The sequence below is a fragment of the Ictalurus furcatus genome, chromosome 1, assembly GCF_023375685.1.
Source record: "Ictalurus furcatus strain D&B chromosome 1, Billie_1.0, whole genome shotgun sequence".
Lineage (NCBI taxonomy): Eukaryota > Metazoa > Chordata > Actinopteri > Siluriformes > Ictaluridae > Ictalurus > Ictalurus furcatus.
In genome coordinates this window covers 15,283,181-15,301,115 of record NC_071255.1, presented here as the reverse complement: position 1 = coordinate 15,301,115, position 17,935 = coordinate 15,283,181, and the positions used below count along the sequence as shown (strand labels likewise).

At 37.5% G+C, this 17,935-nt stretch overlaps 2 protein-coding genes across 3 annotated transcripts; one reads left to right on the top strand and one right to left on the bottom strand.

Annotated features, from left to right (window-relative positions):
• The first annotated feature begins 2,694 nt into the window (after positions 1 to 2,694).
• Positions 2,695 to 8,706, top strand: nudt17 (nudix (nucleoside diphosphate linked moiety X)-type motif 17). Its single transcript, XM_053628391.1, has 8 exons — positions 2,695 to 3,063; positions 3,145 to 3,261; positions 3,472 to 3,655; positions 4,302 to 4,327; positions 5,434 to 5,529; positions 5,849 to 5,947; positions 6,085 to 6,221; positions 6,513 to 8,706. Exons 1-8 carry the CDS (start codon positions 2,989 to 2,991, stop codon positions 6,682 to 6,684), a joined length of 906 nt encoding a protein of 301 aa, XP_053484366.1. The 5' UTR covers positions 2,695 to 2,988; the 3' UTR covers positions 6,685 to 8,706.
• A 318-nt stretch (positions 8,707 to 9,024) lies between these two features.
• On the bottom strand, positions 9,025 to 14,008 carry LOC128609690 (serine-rich adhesin for platelets). Of its 2 annotated transcripts, XM_053628370.1 has the most exons (7): positions 13,926 to 14,008; positions 13,103 to 13,275; positions 12,837 to 12,901; positions 12,567 to 12,706; positions 11,314 to 12,311; positions 10,901 to 11,038; positions 9,025 to 9,241 (listed from the first exon to the last, which is right to left on the bottom strand). In XM_053628370.1, exons 1-7 carry the CDS (start codon positions 13,987 to 13,989, stop codon positions 9,182 to 9,184), a joined length of 1,638 nt encoding a protein of 545 aa, XP_053484345.1. In that variant the 5' UTR covers positions 13,990 to 14,008; the 3' UTR covers positions 9,025 to 9,181. The 2 variants fall into 2 exon arrangements, with proteins under 2 accessions (XP_053484345.1, XP_053484354.1); XM_053628379.1 differs by lacking the exon at positions 13,926 to 14,008 and having other exon boundaries at positions 12,837 to 12,870; positions 13,103 to 13,155.
• Between the last annotated feature and the right edge of the window lie 3,927 nt (positions 14,009 to 17,935).

Genomic DNA, 17,935 nt, shown 5'->3' with positions numbered 1-17,935 from the left:
TCACTTATTGATAACAAGTTGCCTAGTCGTATTCGGCTAACTTTATAACAGATCTGCATATACAAAACAGTGATTCTTTCATTCATCTTACGTAACCACTTTATTCTGGGCAGGGTCATGGAGGGTTTGGAGTCTATCCGGGGAACACTGGCTGTGAGGTGGGAATACTCTATGAAACACCACTGCATTGCAGGGCAGCATTCACACACTCCAATCCACCTTTAGTTATGTTTTATGGGAGGAAACCCACCTGTACACAAGGAGAGCATAAATAATTCAATTCAATTCAATTCAATTTTATTTGTATAGTGCTTTTTACAATAGACATTGTCTCAAAGCAGCTTTACAGAAATATCAACATGGTATACAGATATTAAAGGTGCGAATTTATCCCAACTGAGCAAGCCACTGAGTGGCGACGGTGGCAAGGAAAAACTCCCTAAGATGTTTTAAGAGGAAGAAACCTTGAGAGGAACCCGACTCAGAAGGGAACCCATCCTCATCTGGGTAACAACAGATAGTGTGAAAAAGTTCATTATGGATTTATATGAAGTCTGTATGGCCTTAGGAGCAGCCGTAGTCCCAGCAGTCTGGAATTAGAGAAGATTTGAGCTCCATCCAGAGGCAGAAAGGATCTGGATCTCTAGTATCTCCATAAATTCATGTGGGGCTCGGCGAAAGGAGAGAGGGAGAAAAAAGATAATTATGACTGCGAAGTAGTAGAACAGAATCTAGTCAGGGTAGGCTTGAGTAAACAAATACGTTTTAAGCCTAGACTTAAACACTGAGACTGTGTCTGAGTCCCGAACACTAATAGGAAGACTGTTCCATAACTGTGGGGCTCTATAAGAGAAAGCTCTTCCCCCTGCTGTAGCCTTCACTATTCGAGGTACCGTCAAATAGCCTGCATCTTTTGATCTAAGTAGGCGTGGCGGATCATATAAAACCAAAAGGTCGCTTAGATATTGTGGCGCGAGACCATTTAGTGCTTTATAGGTTAATAAAAGTATTTTATAGTTAATGCGAGATTTTACTGGGAGCCAATGCAGTATTGATAATATTGGTGTGATATGGTCGTACCTTCTAGTTCTAGTTAGGACTCTAGCAGCTGCATTCTGGACTAACTGGAGCTTATTTATATTCCTACTGGAACATCCAGACAGTAAGGCATTACAGTAATCTAATCTAGAGGTGACGAATGCATGAACTAGTATTTCCGCATTACGTAGTGACAATATGTTTCTTATTTTAGAAATATTTCTGAGATGAAAGAAGGCTATCCTAGTAATATTATCTACATGAGCATCAAATGATAGGCTGGAGTCAATAATCACTCCAAGGTCTTTAACTGCTGCACATGATGAAACAGAAAGACCATCCAGAGTAACCATGTGATCAGAAAGATTACTTCTAGCTACACGTGGGCCTAATAAAAGTATTTCTGTTTTATCAGAATTAAGTAGAAGGAAGTTAGTTAACATCCAATGTCTAATGTCCTTTACACAATCCTCAGCTTTACTAAGCTTCTGTCTGAACAAATAAGATTCTATCAACACCTGACTTTTCTACATGGCCACAATTAAGCAATGCATATTTAATCTAAAGATTTAATTTGTACTCAATTGTTTATATTAAGATTATTAATTTTGTATTTGTGGTTCTGAGTACTGTTTCATTATAACTTGTTTTCTGGGAGAGCTGGTGCATTTATAGTGTAAACTTATGTCATGCGCTACAACAACAACACTTCCACATAGGAAACACTTATCTATCCTGAAGCCTCATTTCTCTTCTCTTCTACTGCATTTTAATAACTGGTACCTACATAAAGATGGCAGACATTGATTGATTTTCTGGATGAGGTGAGCTGAAGAAGAATCAATTGGGTATCAGTTGTTGTCCATGTAAACGCACTGATTTAGAGGTTATGAAAGCTGTGCACAGTTAATCCCATAATGCACAAATGGGTACAAATGCTGCACCCATATTGCATTGCATATTTTAGTTTGAGTAGTTCACAACGTTGATGAGAAATACAGCACGAAGCAGGCACTGCCCCTTCTGACTTCTCAGGCTTCGTATAAATGTAAGGAATAGATTAACTGTTTTGTATGGTCACACATGCTTGGTTTATGCTTGGTTACTTTTCTGACCTTGATATTTGAGTGCAACAAAGTGATGAGCAAACTCATGTAATGCAGTGTATAAAATAATTTTCTTCAATAACCATTTCTGTTCCTATAATACATGGTGTTCCAAATGTCTCCATACATAGGGGAAAATATAAATATTTAGCAAAATGTCTTCCAAAATTGTTTATACTTCGTTTATATATATATTTTCAGGTAGCCTTTATGCCTTTGAAAAAAGAATTATGCATTGAACTCATCCTAATGGCTGGACCAGGAAGCTGTCGCAAGGTTGCGATGGCCTTTAACAGGAAACATTGCAAACACATCACACTCGACAACGTTGCCAACCTGTTAGCCACAGTTTACACAGATGACTCAGGGTGTGTTTACAAAGAAATGGTAGAGAAATCAGGTGAAGGATGTTTTGTAAATAAAGTTATATTTTGCTATAAAGTGTTAACTTCCCCTATGTATGGACACGTCTAGGACACATTGTAGTGTTCTATGTATTTTCCAGTGTAGTCAGTAGGATACCATTTCAAGCACAGCGAGTTAGTGTGCTGTGAATGTGTGACTTTTATTTTGAAGAAATGGCAGCCATTTTGGAGGAGAGTCTAGTAGCTCTACCACGACACTGAATCCATGCATACTTGTGGTAGCTGTTTTTTTGGTTGTTGATGTTGGCCAACTGAAACGTCATTTTGGACAAATTTTCTACAATAAATGTATGATGGTACTTTAAATTTGGGGGGGCTATGTCGTTTGTTATTGTAGTGGTTTGACTAAGTTCCTTAAGTTCACCCCTCATGAGTTATTATAACTTAATGTTCAGTGCTGTTTAATTATATTGCTAATAATGGAGAAAGTACGACGAATCTTGGTGCATTTATCCAAAGAAAGCGCAGCTCCACACTGTGCCCAGTTTGTTCAGGTCAGTTAAACAAGAGCTGTTGTCACTCTTAATACGTATACACTTGTACAACTGGTTTGACTGGTGTTTTTATTTTCCTAGAGCATTACTGGACACTTTACTGGACATCTTGACGACCAAACAACTGTGACTTGTTCCCTGGAAAACAACCGGTTTATTTTGTGTCAGGGAAGTCATGAGAGGGGCGTGCCTCTTAAGGTTAGACGACAACACGAGTGACGTCATTACTGACATTATTACTTCATTGTTCGAGCAAATTAATCATTAAACAGCCCTTTAAAATTTTCAGGGTTGCATGGTAAATTATTTATTCAACACGATATATAGAATAGTATTTAGACATATTGATTAGTATGATAGTGTGCGGTTTTATTTTGCTTGTGGATGAAACTGACTTTCTGCCTCCAGAGGGCGCCGTTCTGCCCAATCAAATTGCTCTCTCCCTCAGAGGCGGCGTCGCTTTCTCCAGACACTCTCCGAAGAGGCGTGGATGTGGGCGTGGCTATACTGCTCCAGTCAGCCAATCAGAAGCTGTTGCTGACCAGGCGTGCTCATGCCCTGAGGATTTTTCCTAATGTATGGGTCCCACCTGGTGAGTATGATGCTGCCCAGACTGCAGAGTGTTTCTTCTCCTTCTTTTTTTTCCATCCTAAGTGTCACACTAAACTGCAGCTTTAGGAGAGAACAAATAGAATGTGCAGACTCAGGCTTTATAAGCTAAACTGTAAAGTAAAAATCTGCTGACGACTGAACCATTTTTGTAATCATATGACCAGTAGGTAGGGCACATGGTGGCTTAGTGGTTTGTTGGGGGTTTAATTCCCGCTGTTGACCTGTGTGTGTGGAGTTTGCATGTTCTCCCCATGCTGCAGGGGTTTCCTCAGGGTACTCTGGTTTCTTCCCCCAGTCCAAAGACATGCATGGTAGGCTGATTGGCATGTCCAAACTGTCTGTAGAGGGTAATGGGTGTGTGAATGTGCATGTGATTGTGCACCCTGTCCAGGGTGTGCCCCACCTTGTGCCCGATGCTACCTGGGATAGGCTCCTGGTTCCCCACGACCCTGAAGGATAAGCAGTATAGAAGATTGATGGATGACCAGTAGGGCAGAGCATTACTCTGAGATGCTTGATATCTCTTAATACCTAAGGAGCCATGATGCTTTCACCTTCATTTCAGATTGTTGACATAGCTAAGCAGTCCTTAGCTGGACTAAATGCTGTGTTCTCGTTTTCTGCAGGTGGCCATGTGGAACTGGAAGAAAAGGTACAATTTGAGCTACAGTCAACTTAATTAAGCATTATTGGCACCCTTCATAAACATGGTTAAAACATATTTCAATAAAATTTATAGTTTTAACATTCCACAGTTTGCTTGGGGTTGACAAGCTTTAAAATCAACTATTAAATCAATCAGTCATCCATGACAAACTATTTGCATGAAAGAAGTGCTTCATGAGAACAACCCAGAAAATTCAGTGCTCATTGAAACTGCTATTGGACTCATTTATTGAGGTTAGACCACAATAACTTTTTGGCAATGCACATCATCAGTATGTTTAGTGAATATGGGGGCTGCATCTAAGGAAAAGCACCTGATACCCATAATAAAACAGGGTAGTGGATCATTGATGTGTTGGGGCTGTTTTGTGGCTGGTGGTCCAAAGGCTCTTGTGGATATTGTGAATATCTCCCTCAGGCATATAGACATTCTGTTTCTAATTAGAAGTATGCTTCGAAAAAGTGGATGTGTTATTCCTTAATATTACAGAAACCTGCATCATGGAAATGAGTTGTTCAACAAACAACATTTTTACTGTCTGCCAAATTAGTGTTTCACTCCCAAAACTGTCACTCTGGACCCACGGTCAATTTAGGGGCTGTCTCAACTGTAGAACTGTTTAACTCAACTATAGAACTGTAGAGTTTAGTGCTGACTCTGTTGTAACGCAGTTTTACTAACAAGTGAATTGGTAATTAGCTGATCAGCTAAATACTGATGGCACCATGAATTCTGCCAGCACCAGGATATTGTATCACCAAGCCTGGTTGCTTCCTGACACTTCGGGAAGGAACCTAGTCCGGGGAAGGTGTCCCAAAATATAGATTGTAAGGGCATCAATAATTTTTGGCATGTGTTAATCATTCTTTTGCATTTTCTTAAAGAGTGGCAAAAATTTAGGAGCTAATTTTACATGTAGAAATGTTTGTTTATTTATTTTTATTTCTTATGTTTTTACTTAAACTAACCATCACTAATGTCTTATTTGTGCAGATTAACTGGAGGCTCATTAATCAAATAAAGATCAGGCCATATTTTGCGTCTTGTAGACATTCAGTATGGCCTCTTTCTTTTCACTTGTTTTGCATTAGCTGTTGGATGCAGGCCTGCGGGAGCTGAGGGAGGAAACTGGACTTAAACTGGACCCTGAGGACATCTCCTCCTCTCAGCTGCTGGGCCTCTGGGAGGTGAGCTCAGAGTGCTGATGTGTAGACACACTGGGCCAAAGCAAACGGTCTGTATGTTTGCAGCACAAAATAAAAATTGCAGCTTTGTAAAATATAACAAAAATACCAATGTTGTACAAGGGTACACTGAAACCAGTGCTCATTACTTTCAAACAATCTCCACATATTAGGCCTGGTATATTTTTAATTAGTTTTTGCCTTTCTAATCCAGGATTTTCATTCAGTATATAATATCCAAAGTGGACATTTTCAGTTGGGGTTTGGTCTGTTAAGAGAAACATAATAATAAGACTCTTCTCATAACCTGTCTCTTCCACAGTCTGTATACCCACCCATGCTGTCCCGAGGACTGCCCCAGAGACATCACATTGTCACCTACATGCTGCTTTGCAGTAACCATACACACCTGCAGCTACAGGTAATGCCAGCCTATGTCATCTAAGCTCAGCTATATGCAGCAAAATTGCCATATAACTGGTGATGGAAGAACCATGTAACTGGCCTGTATGTGCGTATCTTTATTATCTGTAAACCCGTCTCTTCTTTTCTTATTAGTCCTGTATGAGGCCAGAGCCTGCCGAGGTCAGTGCGTGTGTGTGGGTTGATGCAGGACTGGTCAGGGCTATCGTATCTGCTGTTGATGGGGAGGAAAAGTCTTTTCATATACCTGCTGATCTTCCTCAGTCTGTCAGGTATACAGACGTTCTGTTCCTAATTAGAAATGTGCTTTGCAATAAGCATATTTCAAGAACACATCTAATTAAATCTGGACTAGGGCTGCACAGTATTAATATTACAGAAACCCACAGCATGCAAATGAGCTGTTCAACAAACTTTTTTACTGTCTTTTGTAACCATTCCGATCATCTCATGTTTTGTCAAATGCATAGATTATTGTTTTACATATAAGTAATGAGTAAAATGTCTTAGTATTGAATGTTCTTAGCTCTGCCCTAATACTGCTGTGGTGTTCTCTGTGGTAGCGTTACTGAAGTGTCTCCTGAAGGTGAGCTGAGCGAGTCCACTCTGCCCGTGTCAGTGTTCTGTAACCGGGCCTCGGCTGAGGGCGAGGATGTGGAGCGGGTCAGCACAGGAACCAAGTATGCCTTAGAGCTCTGGCTGAGTACCCAGGCAGCTAGCTGTGAGAAGGGTTAACTGCAGCAGATACGTTCTCATTCTCAGGCCTGATCTGTGGAACCCAAATAAGCACCTGATATTTACCTTCATAATGCACTAAGGTTGTTTTCTTTAAGCGCCATTGAAAAGATGATGAGCTTACTAGGAGCTTACTTCTGATAAGCATGTAAGCATGTGTGCTCTTTTCCTAAATATTTTAATTAATCTAATTAAACATGAAATGCTTTCCAGCCACAATGGGGCAGTAAAGACTCTTGTTATCTCTGAAACAAATGACTAATATACTACAGTTGCATGAAACGTGAAATTTGCACTCGGACAGCCCACTAATCAAGTAGTTCATTTACTCTATTCATTTATTAATGTGTTGTTATGTTCAAATAGTAATTTGTTCTTCTATGTTTATTCAGTACATATTACACAACTGATCTTAAACACATTCTACAGCACTATGAACCTTGTATAACCTGTGAATACAGCAGGATGTAAACATAGAGCATGTCACACAGTGTTACAAAGGCCATGTTGACTGGTTGTCTTAAAAGGTGTGGTCTTGTTTCTTGTAGAACACTAACAGTGGCACAGACCATGCTGACTTGTCCTAGTCTTATAAGGATAGACTTTTATAGACTACAGTGTAGGTTATTTGAACCACAGTTGTGCACCAATTATTATTATTTTTTTTCCAGAAAGTGAAACCAATAGCTGCTAAAACAATCATTGGCAGATTCATCTTAGTCATAAGATACTGAAAGGTTTAACATAATATCCTCAGAAAAAAGACTCTATACGTATAAGCACATCATGAGCTCTTATGACAATGCATTATGTTTTATTTAGTCATTTTTCCTAACACCTCAGTTTGAAGAGACAGTAACAGCAGAGCATGATACCCTGTACCTGTGTGCATTTTACTGGCTTTAAATTGCATTTCTCTTTAAAATACACACAAAAATTAATGGTTCTTCTTTGGAGATCCTAATTCTTATTGGAACCATCATTAACAGGTAAAAATTCAAGTTTAATTCAAAACGTATTTTGGCCACAAGTGCCGGAAAATTCCACCATGTTTCACTGTGGATGCAACCAATGAGTAATGCCTAAAATGACTTCTGATTACTTCGATATCATGCCATACAATTGTGTTCAATCACTGTCCCTAACATGTCCCTTGGAAGGAAGGAATAGAAGCTACCTTTGAAAGGACTAGGCTGAAGTACTCTGAGTGTAAGGAGCCTGGCTGGAGAACCATCGTCTGCTCGTAGAAGCAGGATGCCTTAACGGTGCCAGTGGGACTTTCTACAGCCTTAGTCACTGGAGAGGCCTGTATGGTTTTGGTTGTGTTAGGCATGGTGACAAGAAGGAGCGGTAATCATATGGGCACCAGAGGAAGTGCGACAGGCAACAGTGTCATAGCAGGCCAACATCTACCTGTACAATCAATGTTACGGGTAAATGTTTGAGTTTTAGCCCCACCTGGGAATAACAGGTGTAACAGGATATACTGTAAGCAGCGATATGGAATAAATCACAAAAAAAAATTTGACTGTACAAAACATGTAAGACTACGTTTCTACATAGATTAAATGGAATTCCGATTTGCATATTGATCCGCACACTCAGGCTTTTGATCTATTTCTGAACTAACATTGGTTTCACTTCTGTATTTTTTTTTTCTTTTATGAAGAACAGCTCTTCAGGAGAAGGGTTCCACTTTTCTAAGAGTACTGAAAGTCTGTCTGTCACCATTCTCTCTTTTCCCCCTCTTCTTCCCTTTGAGACCTGCAGAAGAATCTTTGCGCTGGTCCCATCCACACAAAGAAACCTTTTTGTGAGCACAATAGCCCCAGAAAGCAATGACCCTGGAGGCTGAGGTGATCTGGACACTGGCACAGCTTATTATCCCTAAACCTACCCCCATTCAACACTGTTTAACCCGAGACATCCCTCGTTAAATTAGCAAAAAAAAAAAAAAAAATTTTGTATCTTTGTATAAAATGTATTCCTTTTTAAAATAAAATGACACGTTTTTCTCTTTTTTCACAAAAGAATATATATTGTAATAAATCCTTCTTTATTACAAAGCATCACATATCGATCTGAAATTACATTTTGCCATAATATTAGCCATTTGGAAGCAGTGCAGTTTATATAATCTAAATGTATTTTCTATCACTGTCAGTAAACCATTTTTAAGCAAACAGATACTGTCTCATAGAACATTACAGTTGTCCAACGTGACAGTAATATGTAGTGGCTGGTGATTGCTCTGAAATCAGCATTATATATTCTAAATATCATACAATATTATCCCTGCTGGTTATTTGGTATTACAGCCTGTGGACAGCTTTTATGTGGTGCCTCTTTGATCGCTGGACTGGCAGGTGGAAGGTAGAGCAGGAGAGCCAAACAGCACCTGATTGTTGTTGCTGAGTCGTGGTGAGTAAATTATGATGTGGCTTTTGTTGTTTAATCCAAAAGTTGTACCATTTGACTTGAAGCCCTGGGTGTCGCATCACTTGTTCACTGTGTACATTCCAGTCTGTTTTTTAGGAGGTCTCTCGGAGCCTGACTCCTGTTAATTAAGATTCTGTTAAAGTATTAGAACTGTTTGATGACTGAAATGACTAATATTTTCAATAATTTCACTGACATTTTCCCAAGGTTTCATAGTTCACTGAATTAGGTTCCAGTGAGTAAAAAAAGGGCAAAACTCCTTTTCTGGGAGCTGCTGTGTGTGAGTTTGTTGTAGTGTGGGCAGCATGCAGGCTTATTTATGGCCCATCAATGGCCTCTTTGTGTGAGGGAAATGGAGCAACAGTCTTCACTGACTTCAAACAGCGTCCTAGCATAATCATTTAGGCATTGTAATATCATATGTATAATGAAGGATAACTAGATATTCTTTAATGAATTTCATTAATGAACATGTAACGTGTGGTTCCATGAACAGACATCACTGTGTATAACACACACCTGTCTCTAAATAGCTGTTTCAGTTACTAATCTCTTTGGGTAAAAGGTTTTGATAGAGTGAGATCAGTTATAGGGCATTTATAGAAATGAGATTACAGAAATGTTTGTGGGACTGTGACATTTTCAACGATGAAAACAACTATGTCTTAAATGGTACAGACGTGTGTGTGAGAGTGTGTGTGTGTGTGTGAGGGCACTGTTGTATGCGTAGATGCAGTGTTGGGTCTGATAAAGCGCTAGCTCCAGGGCAGTTGCGGGAAAGAGAAACACAGAGCGGGAGTAGTGTTTCCCACGCCTCAGGTTTCCCTGTCAAAGCTGGTTGGGCACAAAGAGAGCCCTATACAGGTGGGAGGGAAGTGGGACTGTGGGCTGTTTAGTAACTGCAGCCAGTTTTGCCTGGATGAACATGGAGATGCATGGGGAGGCCATGCTATAGTCTATTGTTACCTCCACATCTCTACATCTGTTTGCCAAAGGATAAGTATGTAGGATATGTAGTCGTGTGTGTGTGTGTGTGTGTGTATATATATATGTGTATATATATATATATATATATATATATATATATATATATATATATATATATATATATATATATATATATATATATATTATGCAAGCGTGAATGCGTCTAACTAAAGGAGGTCCTGGGTAATCTGGATTACAGAATCCGATTCCAAAAGTCAACTACAGGTAGTCAGAGATGAATAAATTTGGAAGCCTGAATAATAAATTAGTTCCTTTTTCCAGATTACCTGATTACATTTTTTACATCAATAAATTTGAGGCTTTAATTAATTTGGGTTATTCTGTCATTTGAATGTGGTCATAAATGACATAATTATCTGATTTAAATAGAATCAGTTGTGGTTTCTTACTGCATCTGTAGTCCAAATATAAAATATAAATCTGTAGTCCCAAATGTAATCCAAAGGTAGTTAGACTAGTTTATCATTTTTAAGTCTAAATAAATGACATTACTGATGACACCCTTATTCGTTTGTAATTAGTGCCAGAATACATTCACTCAGTACCCAGGACTTCTAAAGAGAACAACATCTTTGTCTTTTATATTTTTTGCCAGTATGTAAAAAAAAATATCATTATCACTCTGTGGTCACACTAAGTACACCCTAAAAATAATAAAACTCTTAGTTCTTGCTTCACGTCTGATTGGTGTGAGTGTTCCCTTAAACTATGTTATCTAAAGTGTGTAAAGGCAAAAATTAGATGAAGATATAGATGTAGATTCACTCACCAGTGACTTGCCGTTGTGTGAGTCATACGTGCTGTAAGTGGAGTACATAGGAATGTCGGGGTTATAATAGCCCATTTGGTCTGGATCAGACACATTCATGAAGCCACGCTGTCTCCACCAACAGCACCAAAACAGCAGCTGTGAGGAGGAGCATGCTTTATTTTATGTTTCAGCAAAACAATAGTGACACAACAGCCATGTTCCATTCACAGCAAGGGCACACTGTTGTGAACATCAGAATCATGCATTACACCCAAGTAAAAAATGCAGGTTTCGATGCAGAAGTATCACAAGATCTCCAATATGTCACAATATATTTATGGTAAAGAAAAGAAGAAGAAACATAAAAGAGTATGATACAGCTTAGGTACATTTTTTAAAATGATTTGATTGGTAGTCTATTTGAGGCTCACCAGCAGTATGAGCAGGACAAGCATGAAGAAAAGTATGATGGCTGCCAGCACCAGGATGGCAATGCCCCAACCAGGCACACCCTGCTCTGTTGCCACTGTGTCTGTCACTTCAGGTCCTGTGGGCTTTTGGGTTACGGTTTTCCCTGTACTGACTGTAGAACTGGAAGCAGAAGTGGCTGAGTTGTTGCTGCTTGCATGTACTACTGTTGTTGAAGAACTGGAAGCAGACATGGCTGAAGTGTTGATGCTTGCATGTATTGTCGTGGTTAAAGGACTAGAACCAGAGATGTTTGAAATGTTGCCGCTTGGATGTTCTGTTGTGGTTAAAGGACTAGAACCAGAGATGTTTGAAATGTTGCCACTTGGAAGTTCTGTTGTGGTTAAAGGACTGGAACCAGAGATGTTTGAAATGTTGCCGCTTGGATGTTTTGTTGTGGTTAAAGGACTGGAACCAGAGATGTTTGAAATGTTATTGCTTGCATGTATTGTCGTGGTTAAAGGACTAGAACCAGAGATGTTTGAAATGTTATTGCTTGCATGTACTGTCGTGGTTAAAGGACTAGAACCAGAGATGTTTGAAATGTTGCCGCTTGGATGTTCTGTCGTGGTTAAAGGACTGGAACCAGAGATGTTTGAAATGTTGCCGCTTGAATGCAGTATCATGGTTGAAGGACTGGAAGCTGACATGGTTGAGGTGATGGTGCTTGGATGCACTGCTGTTATGCTGTTGTCTGAGATACTATTATTTGAATTAGTCTCAGAAGCAGAATGGGTGACGTTACTGTCGTTAGTGTTGGAATGAGTTTGTGTGCTTGCAGCTGTGTCATTAATATTGTTTGTTGATTCTTCTGAGCCACTGCTGGTCAAGGCAGAGGATGTAGATGCTGTAGAACTTTCATTTCCAGATGTGTGGTCAGATAACTTAGGGCTGGTGATGGATGTAGTCATAGAGGCGATAGAAGGAGAAATGTTTGACAAGACAGGAATGGGTTCTTGATCTACAAGGGGAAGACAGAATCATACAGATAGTTAAGGTTTGACAATCATTCATGACTCTGTAATGGATTTATAATCTATAATGTACTGTCTACAATCTACTGAGCATGTATTAATGTTAAAGCATGTAATGGCTTCAGACTGTTGTCTAATTCTGTGTGTAGCCCTAATGCTTCAGTCACTCACTGACTTGTATTGTAGAAAAAATTCTTATGAACTCTTATTCTCATGAGAAACAATATGAGGGACGTTTTTACCTGCAGTATGGTTGATGTTTAGATGCAGCAGTGTCGCGGGGTAATGTTGATAATTGGTAACGAAGATGTTTTTAATAGTCTTTCCACTTATTTGCTTAGTTCCAAACAACACTATGGAATTGGCAATCACAGATCCATTGCTGATGAAATAAAATTACACATTACAGTTACACATTACTCCAGGCCATGGCTTGTAAAAACAAGTGCATGATTTCAAGTTTATTATTATTTGTAATGTATTTGTTGTTTAAACGTTGTTGTTTTTTTTACCTGAAAGTCATCTCTGCAATCTCTTGATACTGAGCTGATGGTGTAAATTTATACATCTCAAAAAACTGAACAAATGGGGGGAAATAAGAAATTTGCTAGGTTTAAAATCAATGATCCAAAATACATGAAATAATATAGTAATAAAAATGTTAGTATAAGTCAATTACATTGTAAAGTTTTTTTCTTTTGAGTGTATGATTACTCATTAATGAAGTTTTTTACTCGGAGACTTTCTTGGTTGGTTGGTTAAGAATAAGGCATCTTACCATATTCTCAACTTCCTGTCGTAGTATTTTATAGTAATGTGATTGGTGGTCTTCAAGTGAGTCGTTGTAAATGCGGTTAGTTATTTTTATGCTAATGATAAAGGCAGAGATTTCATTTGAAGTTGTTGTGCCAACTCCAGGAACTTCTGTAACATTGCCAGCTGTAATCACACCTGCACAAACACAGATCCATGGAAAATATTTACTAAGATAATCAGCAATCGGTCAAATGGCCAAATCGTTTGTATTTCAACATATAATGAGATAGAGACATTAATGTTATGCTGCATTGCCTTTAAATTAAGTAAATTTCATTCAAAAGTATTTGGAGACAACTGGATTATGGATAAAACTTATGACAATGACATCAGAGAATATTTTACAAAATAAAAACTAAATAATATCTCCTTCATTATTATTGTTATTATTATTGTTGTTGTTGTTGCTGTCTTAGATTTTTAGAAATTTGAACAATTGTAAAATCCATAGTAGTGGAATACTGCTTATTCTGTACATACTTTCTAGTAGTCCTTGAGAAGAATAAAGCATTATATATATATAAAAACATGTTATACATTTTAGTGAAGAGGTTGGCTTACCTCACTATACTGTATTCAATGTACTATATAGTTATGCAAATTTGTGTGATGCCTTTCTAAGAGGCTTTGTAATTCATAGTTATTCATAGTTTTTACAAGAGTTGTTGCTCATAATTGTAAATATTGCAAATTGATCATTCTCCACCTGTTATCGTCTTCATTTTGCACATTAAAATATCTATCTATCTATCTATCTATCTATATATATATATATAACACCTTACCTGACCAAAGCATTAGGAGTCCAGTAATACAATAAAGAGACATTTCTTTGTTGATAACGCACATCAGTGCTAATCCTTCAGCCTGTAAACTCTTCTGCTTGGCTTTTGTCCTAATGAAACAGTGCTTTAGATGCAGTGCCTCACTATGAGAGTGAACAGTCCCTTTATTGTTTGAGCACCTGAGCAGGCACTGGGGTGGGACCCATCTGCTTAATCAGTGGGCCACATGGATACTTTATTTTACACAGGAAGATATAGGTACCTGTGTTTCTGTATAAAAAGGATACAAAAACATCGATTGGGATTGACTGAATAACTTTTTCTATGACTGTGAAGATTCCTTTATTGTTAAAAGGTCATGAAGAGGTCATAAATCAGATAAGGCAAACCTCCTCAACTACAATAAATGTTTGTCCTGATATGACACTCGTTACTTCCCACTAGTGATTCATGTTGTTCGCTGTTCATTTTGAATCGAAGGTCAAAACCTGTAATAGATTTTCCTTTTATGATGGGCCAGCTTAGGCTATTCATAGGGAAAAGCCTACCAGGTAGGGCTCAGTTGAAACATGTGAACATGCACAGCACAAGCAAGATGTGATATAATTAACAGTCAAAGATAGTTATGGAAAATTCAAAAGTAGGTAGCCTATTTGCGGTTTTTAAATTGAGGTCACAAAACATGAGAAGTTTTGATTTGATTGAAGGTAACATGCTAATGTTAGCAGTTTTTCTTAAGTATCAGTAGAAGTGGTTAGTCAAGACAACACAATGCTTTATAGTGTCTTTCTGATTTTTCTCTTTCAACTTATATATGCTGGTAAGGTAGTTTATTTTCTTAAATACATTTCTATAAATAAACGTGTAAATTCTCTTCACTAAAACAATCGAAAATGTTTTTTTTCATAATGTGTTGTGTGTTATAGGAGGGACTCTGGTCTTTCAGTCTTCCAGTTTGACTGTGGATGATGGTACAAATGTCACGTTAACATGTGATATAGCAAATGCATTTGGTCAGTGCTCCTCTGTCAGATGGCTCCTGTACCAACAAGAAAATGGCCTTAGGATCTACAACCCAGGCTTCAGGACCATTACCACAAAAGCTGAGCAAGACACACTATGTTCACTGAAAATTTCCAGAGCCAGTCCTTCAGATAACGGCACATTTTATTGTTTACTGTTAAATGAAGGTGTGGATTATATGGGTAATGGAACAGCACTGATAGTCATGGGTAAATGTCCTTAATAAAGTTATCTACTAATTAAAAATTTAGATAAGTTTGCTTTTCTGGTGTCTATTGTAATTTGTGTTTGATGTCAGTTTTTGTTTATTTCAGCTCCAGATATAACCAACAAGCAGAACGTGAACACTCATGACCACAAGACAGAGTCACAACAAGGTATTATTTCTTGATTATCATTATTGCAGAATTAAGCCTTATTTTGTTAATATGAGTTCATTTGTTTTTCAATCTAAATGAAGTTTATTTTTTTTCCATTTATTTCCGTGGCACTAATTTTTTTCCCCAACAAGATTTATAATGACTCATTCAAGAATTTCTCTTTCTCATTAAGAAATGAGAGTTTTGGAGTTGTATTACCTTTATTTACCACTAATAATTTTATTCAAAGGTACAAGGTGTGAGTATTGTAACTCGGGAACGCACCCACTGTGTCACATATTGATTATGACTAAGTTATCTCTATCATCTATAAACCATCTCTTTAATGGTTTATTGCAGTTAAGGAACATCAGTGTTTGGTCCCCTTGGCTGTTTTGGGAGGAATCTCACTTCTGATCATCTTCGCAATCCTAGCCATATGTGCCTGCATATACAGAAGAGGTATGTCATGAATATTAAATGTAAAAAAGAAGAAATTATTATATCTGGAATAAGATATTATCGATAGCCTATAAATATTAAGCCATCTCAGTGTACTGTAGATACCATTTTAAAATAGAAAAAATTTATATTCAGGTATGAAATCTGGAAAAAAGGCGAGTGTTTGTAATATACAGTATACTGGTGCAATAATTTAACATTGAGGTGTTCATTTTCTTCAGCTATTTTGATGCTTGGGAGTGACAATAATGCATCACAGCAACATCAACAAGTAAGAATAAGAAGTACAGATATATTAATGGTTTTATGTATGTATGTATGTATGTATTTATTTATTTGACATATTTACAGGAATGTTGTGCTAGTAAATAGTATATAACTATAATAGCTATTTACTCATGGCCAATAAGTCAACACCACATTTTGTATAAATTGTGAATCTGTTTACCAAATTATGTTGGTGATTTTGAGAGCTAATAAATAACAAGAGGAAAAAAGGTACATTAAAAAATTTAAAATGCAGAAATACTTCCCTGGGTCTGCTAATTCTTATTTTACTGTCAAAAATAAACACTTTAATGTCTCTGCAATCATTTTCCACAGTCCTCCAGTGAGACCCAGTATGCTACCCTGACGTTTGTAACCAGGAGACATGACCGTGTTGCAAACTCCTGAGCCTAAATCTTCAGTGGTAACAATTATTTTGGTTGAATGTAACATTTGTTTAAATCTAACATTTTTTTCAAATAATTGTTTTGTCTGCTTTTCTTAATCTATTACCTCCCCAAAAGAGTTTTTAGACTGATGGTATTCTTAGTCCATGACCTAGTGAATCAGTATCAGGATGTGTTTATTGATAGAAACGTCAAAGCACTTCTGTAAGTCGCGCTGGATAAGGACGTCTGTCAAATGCCCTAAATGTAAATTTGAAAGGTCATGTACATTCTATACTTCTGGTTTATTTTTGCACCATAATTTACCATATAGCTTTTCATGAACTTACTTTTACAATCTTTTGCTAAATGTCATTAATATCAGCATCTGCAACTGAAAAGGATTCAGTGCTCAGTTCCAGTTCTGGAGGCTCCATGCACTGTAATGTTTCTTGCTTTCCATATTACAGCAAACCTGTAAAAATTCACTCAGTGGGTACTTATAAAGCCCTTTTAACTTGACTGAGGTGGAACAGATCTACTAGGAGGGGGAAAAACAAAAATCTACAGGTCATGTGGTCTTTAGGACTTGAACTGTGAAGCATTGCTACAGCAACCCAGGAGTGCTCATTTACAGTACTATATGTGATTTAAATTTAAAACTAAACTGCAAAAACATTTATGCAATATATATATATAATGTATTGATGCAGAATATACCAGGGATTGTCACACTTACAGTATTAGGCTCATTATTTAAAAGTATAAAATTTCTGACTATTAATTGGACCTAGAGAGTTTTTTTTTATTCCTGATTCCATTCAATTAAACCCATTTAATTCAGGTGACCAGTAAATCAGCCTAATAGCTATAAGAACTCAATATTAAATACAGTATAATAACTAATGGTGGGTTGTAGTTTCCACCACTGTAAAATATATATATATATATATATGGTTTATTTTTGAAGGAACCAACTCAGAACAAGACTGAACAACATTTCAGCAGTGAAAGAGACCAAGTTCAGATGAGTTTTCCAAGAAGAAGTGCAGGAACATGGAGACCTTTCTGGCCTTTAAAAGAACAAACTACCCTTTATCTCTGAACACAGCATGTGATGTCATGTCTTGTGAATGTTCTGGCCCATGTCTTGCCAGCGGCAGTGTTGAACTGTTGCAACACAGATGCAAATTAATGTCTAGCTTAGGGTCCCTTTGCATCTATAAAACAATATCCTCATGTATAACACCATAATCTGCCTAAATTGTTTTCAGATTTTGGTATACTAATAGTTAGCGACAGATAAAAACATCACCTACTAGCATCTTGGTTAGAGATTTCGACGTTTTCTCCAACAAAAAGAGGAATTGCCTATGAGCAGTGGCAGTTGGACAAATGTCCATGTGCTATTAGAATATATATTTTACAGTAAACAAAACTATTAGAATTGTTGTATATAACATGGCATGTTTCATACAGTAACTGTGTATGATTCTGTTTGTAATGAAATTTT

Excerpts from the sequence above, each read along its gene's own strand:
- nudt17 (XM_053628391.1), top strand. The coding sequence starts at position 2,989 with ATGGAGAAAGTACGACGAATCTTGGTGCATTTATCCAAAGAAAGCGCA. Across the intron at positions 5,948-6,084 it reads ATACACACCTGCAGCTACAG|TCCTGTATGAGGCCAGAGCC; the intron begins GTAATGCCAGCC and ends TTTTCTTATTAG. Across the intron at positions 6,222-6,512 it reads GATCTTCCTCAGTCTGTCAG|CGTTACTGAAGTGTCTCCTG; the intron begins GTATACAGACGT and ends TCTCTGTGGTAG.
- LOC128609690 (XM_053628370.1), bottom strand. The coding sequence starts at position 13,989 with ATGTGCGTTATCAACAAAGAAATGTCTCTTTATTGTATTACTGGACTC. Across the intron at positions 12,902-13,102 it reads GACAGGAAGTTGAGAATATG|TTTTTTGAGATGTATAAATT; the intron begins GTAAGATGCCTT and ends CCATTTGTTCAG. Across the intron at positions 11,039-11,313 it reads TTGTCCTGCTCATACTGCTG|CTGCTGTTTTGGTGCTGTTG; the intron begins GTGAGCCTCAAA and ends TCCTCCTCACAG.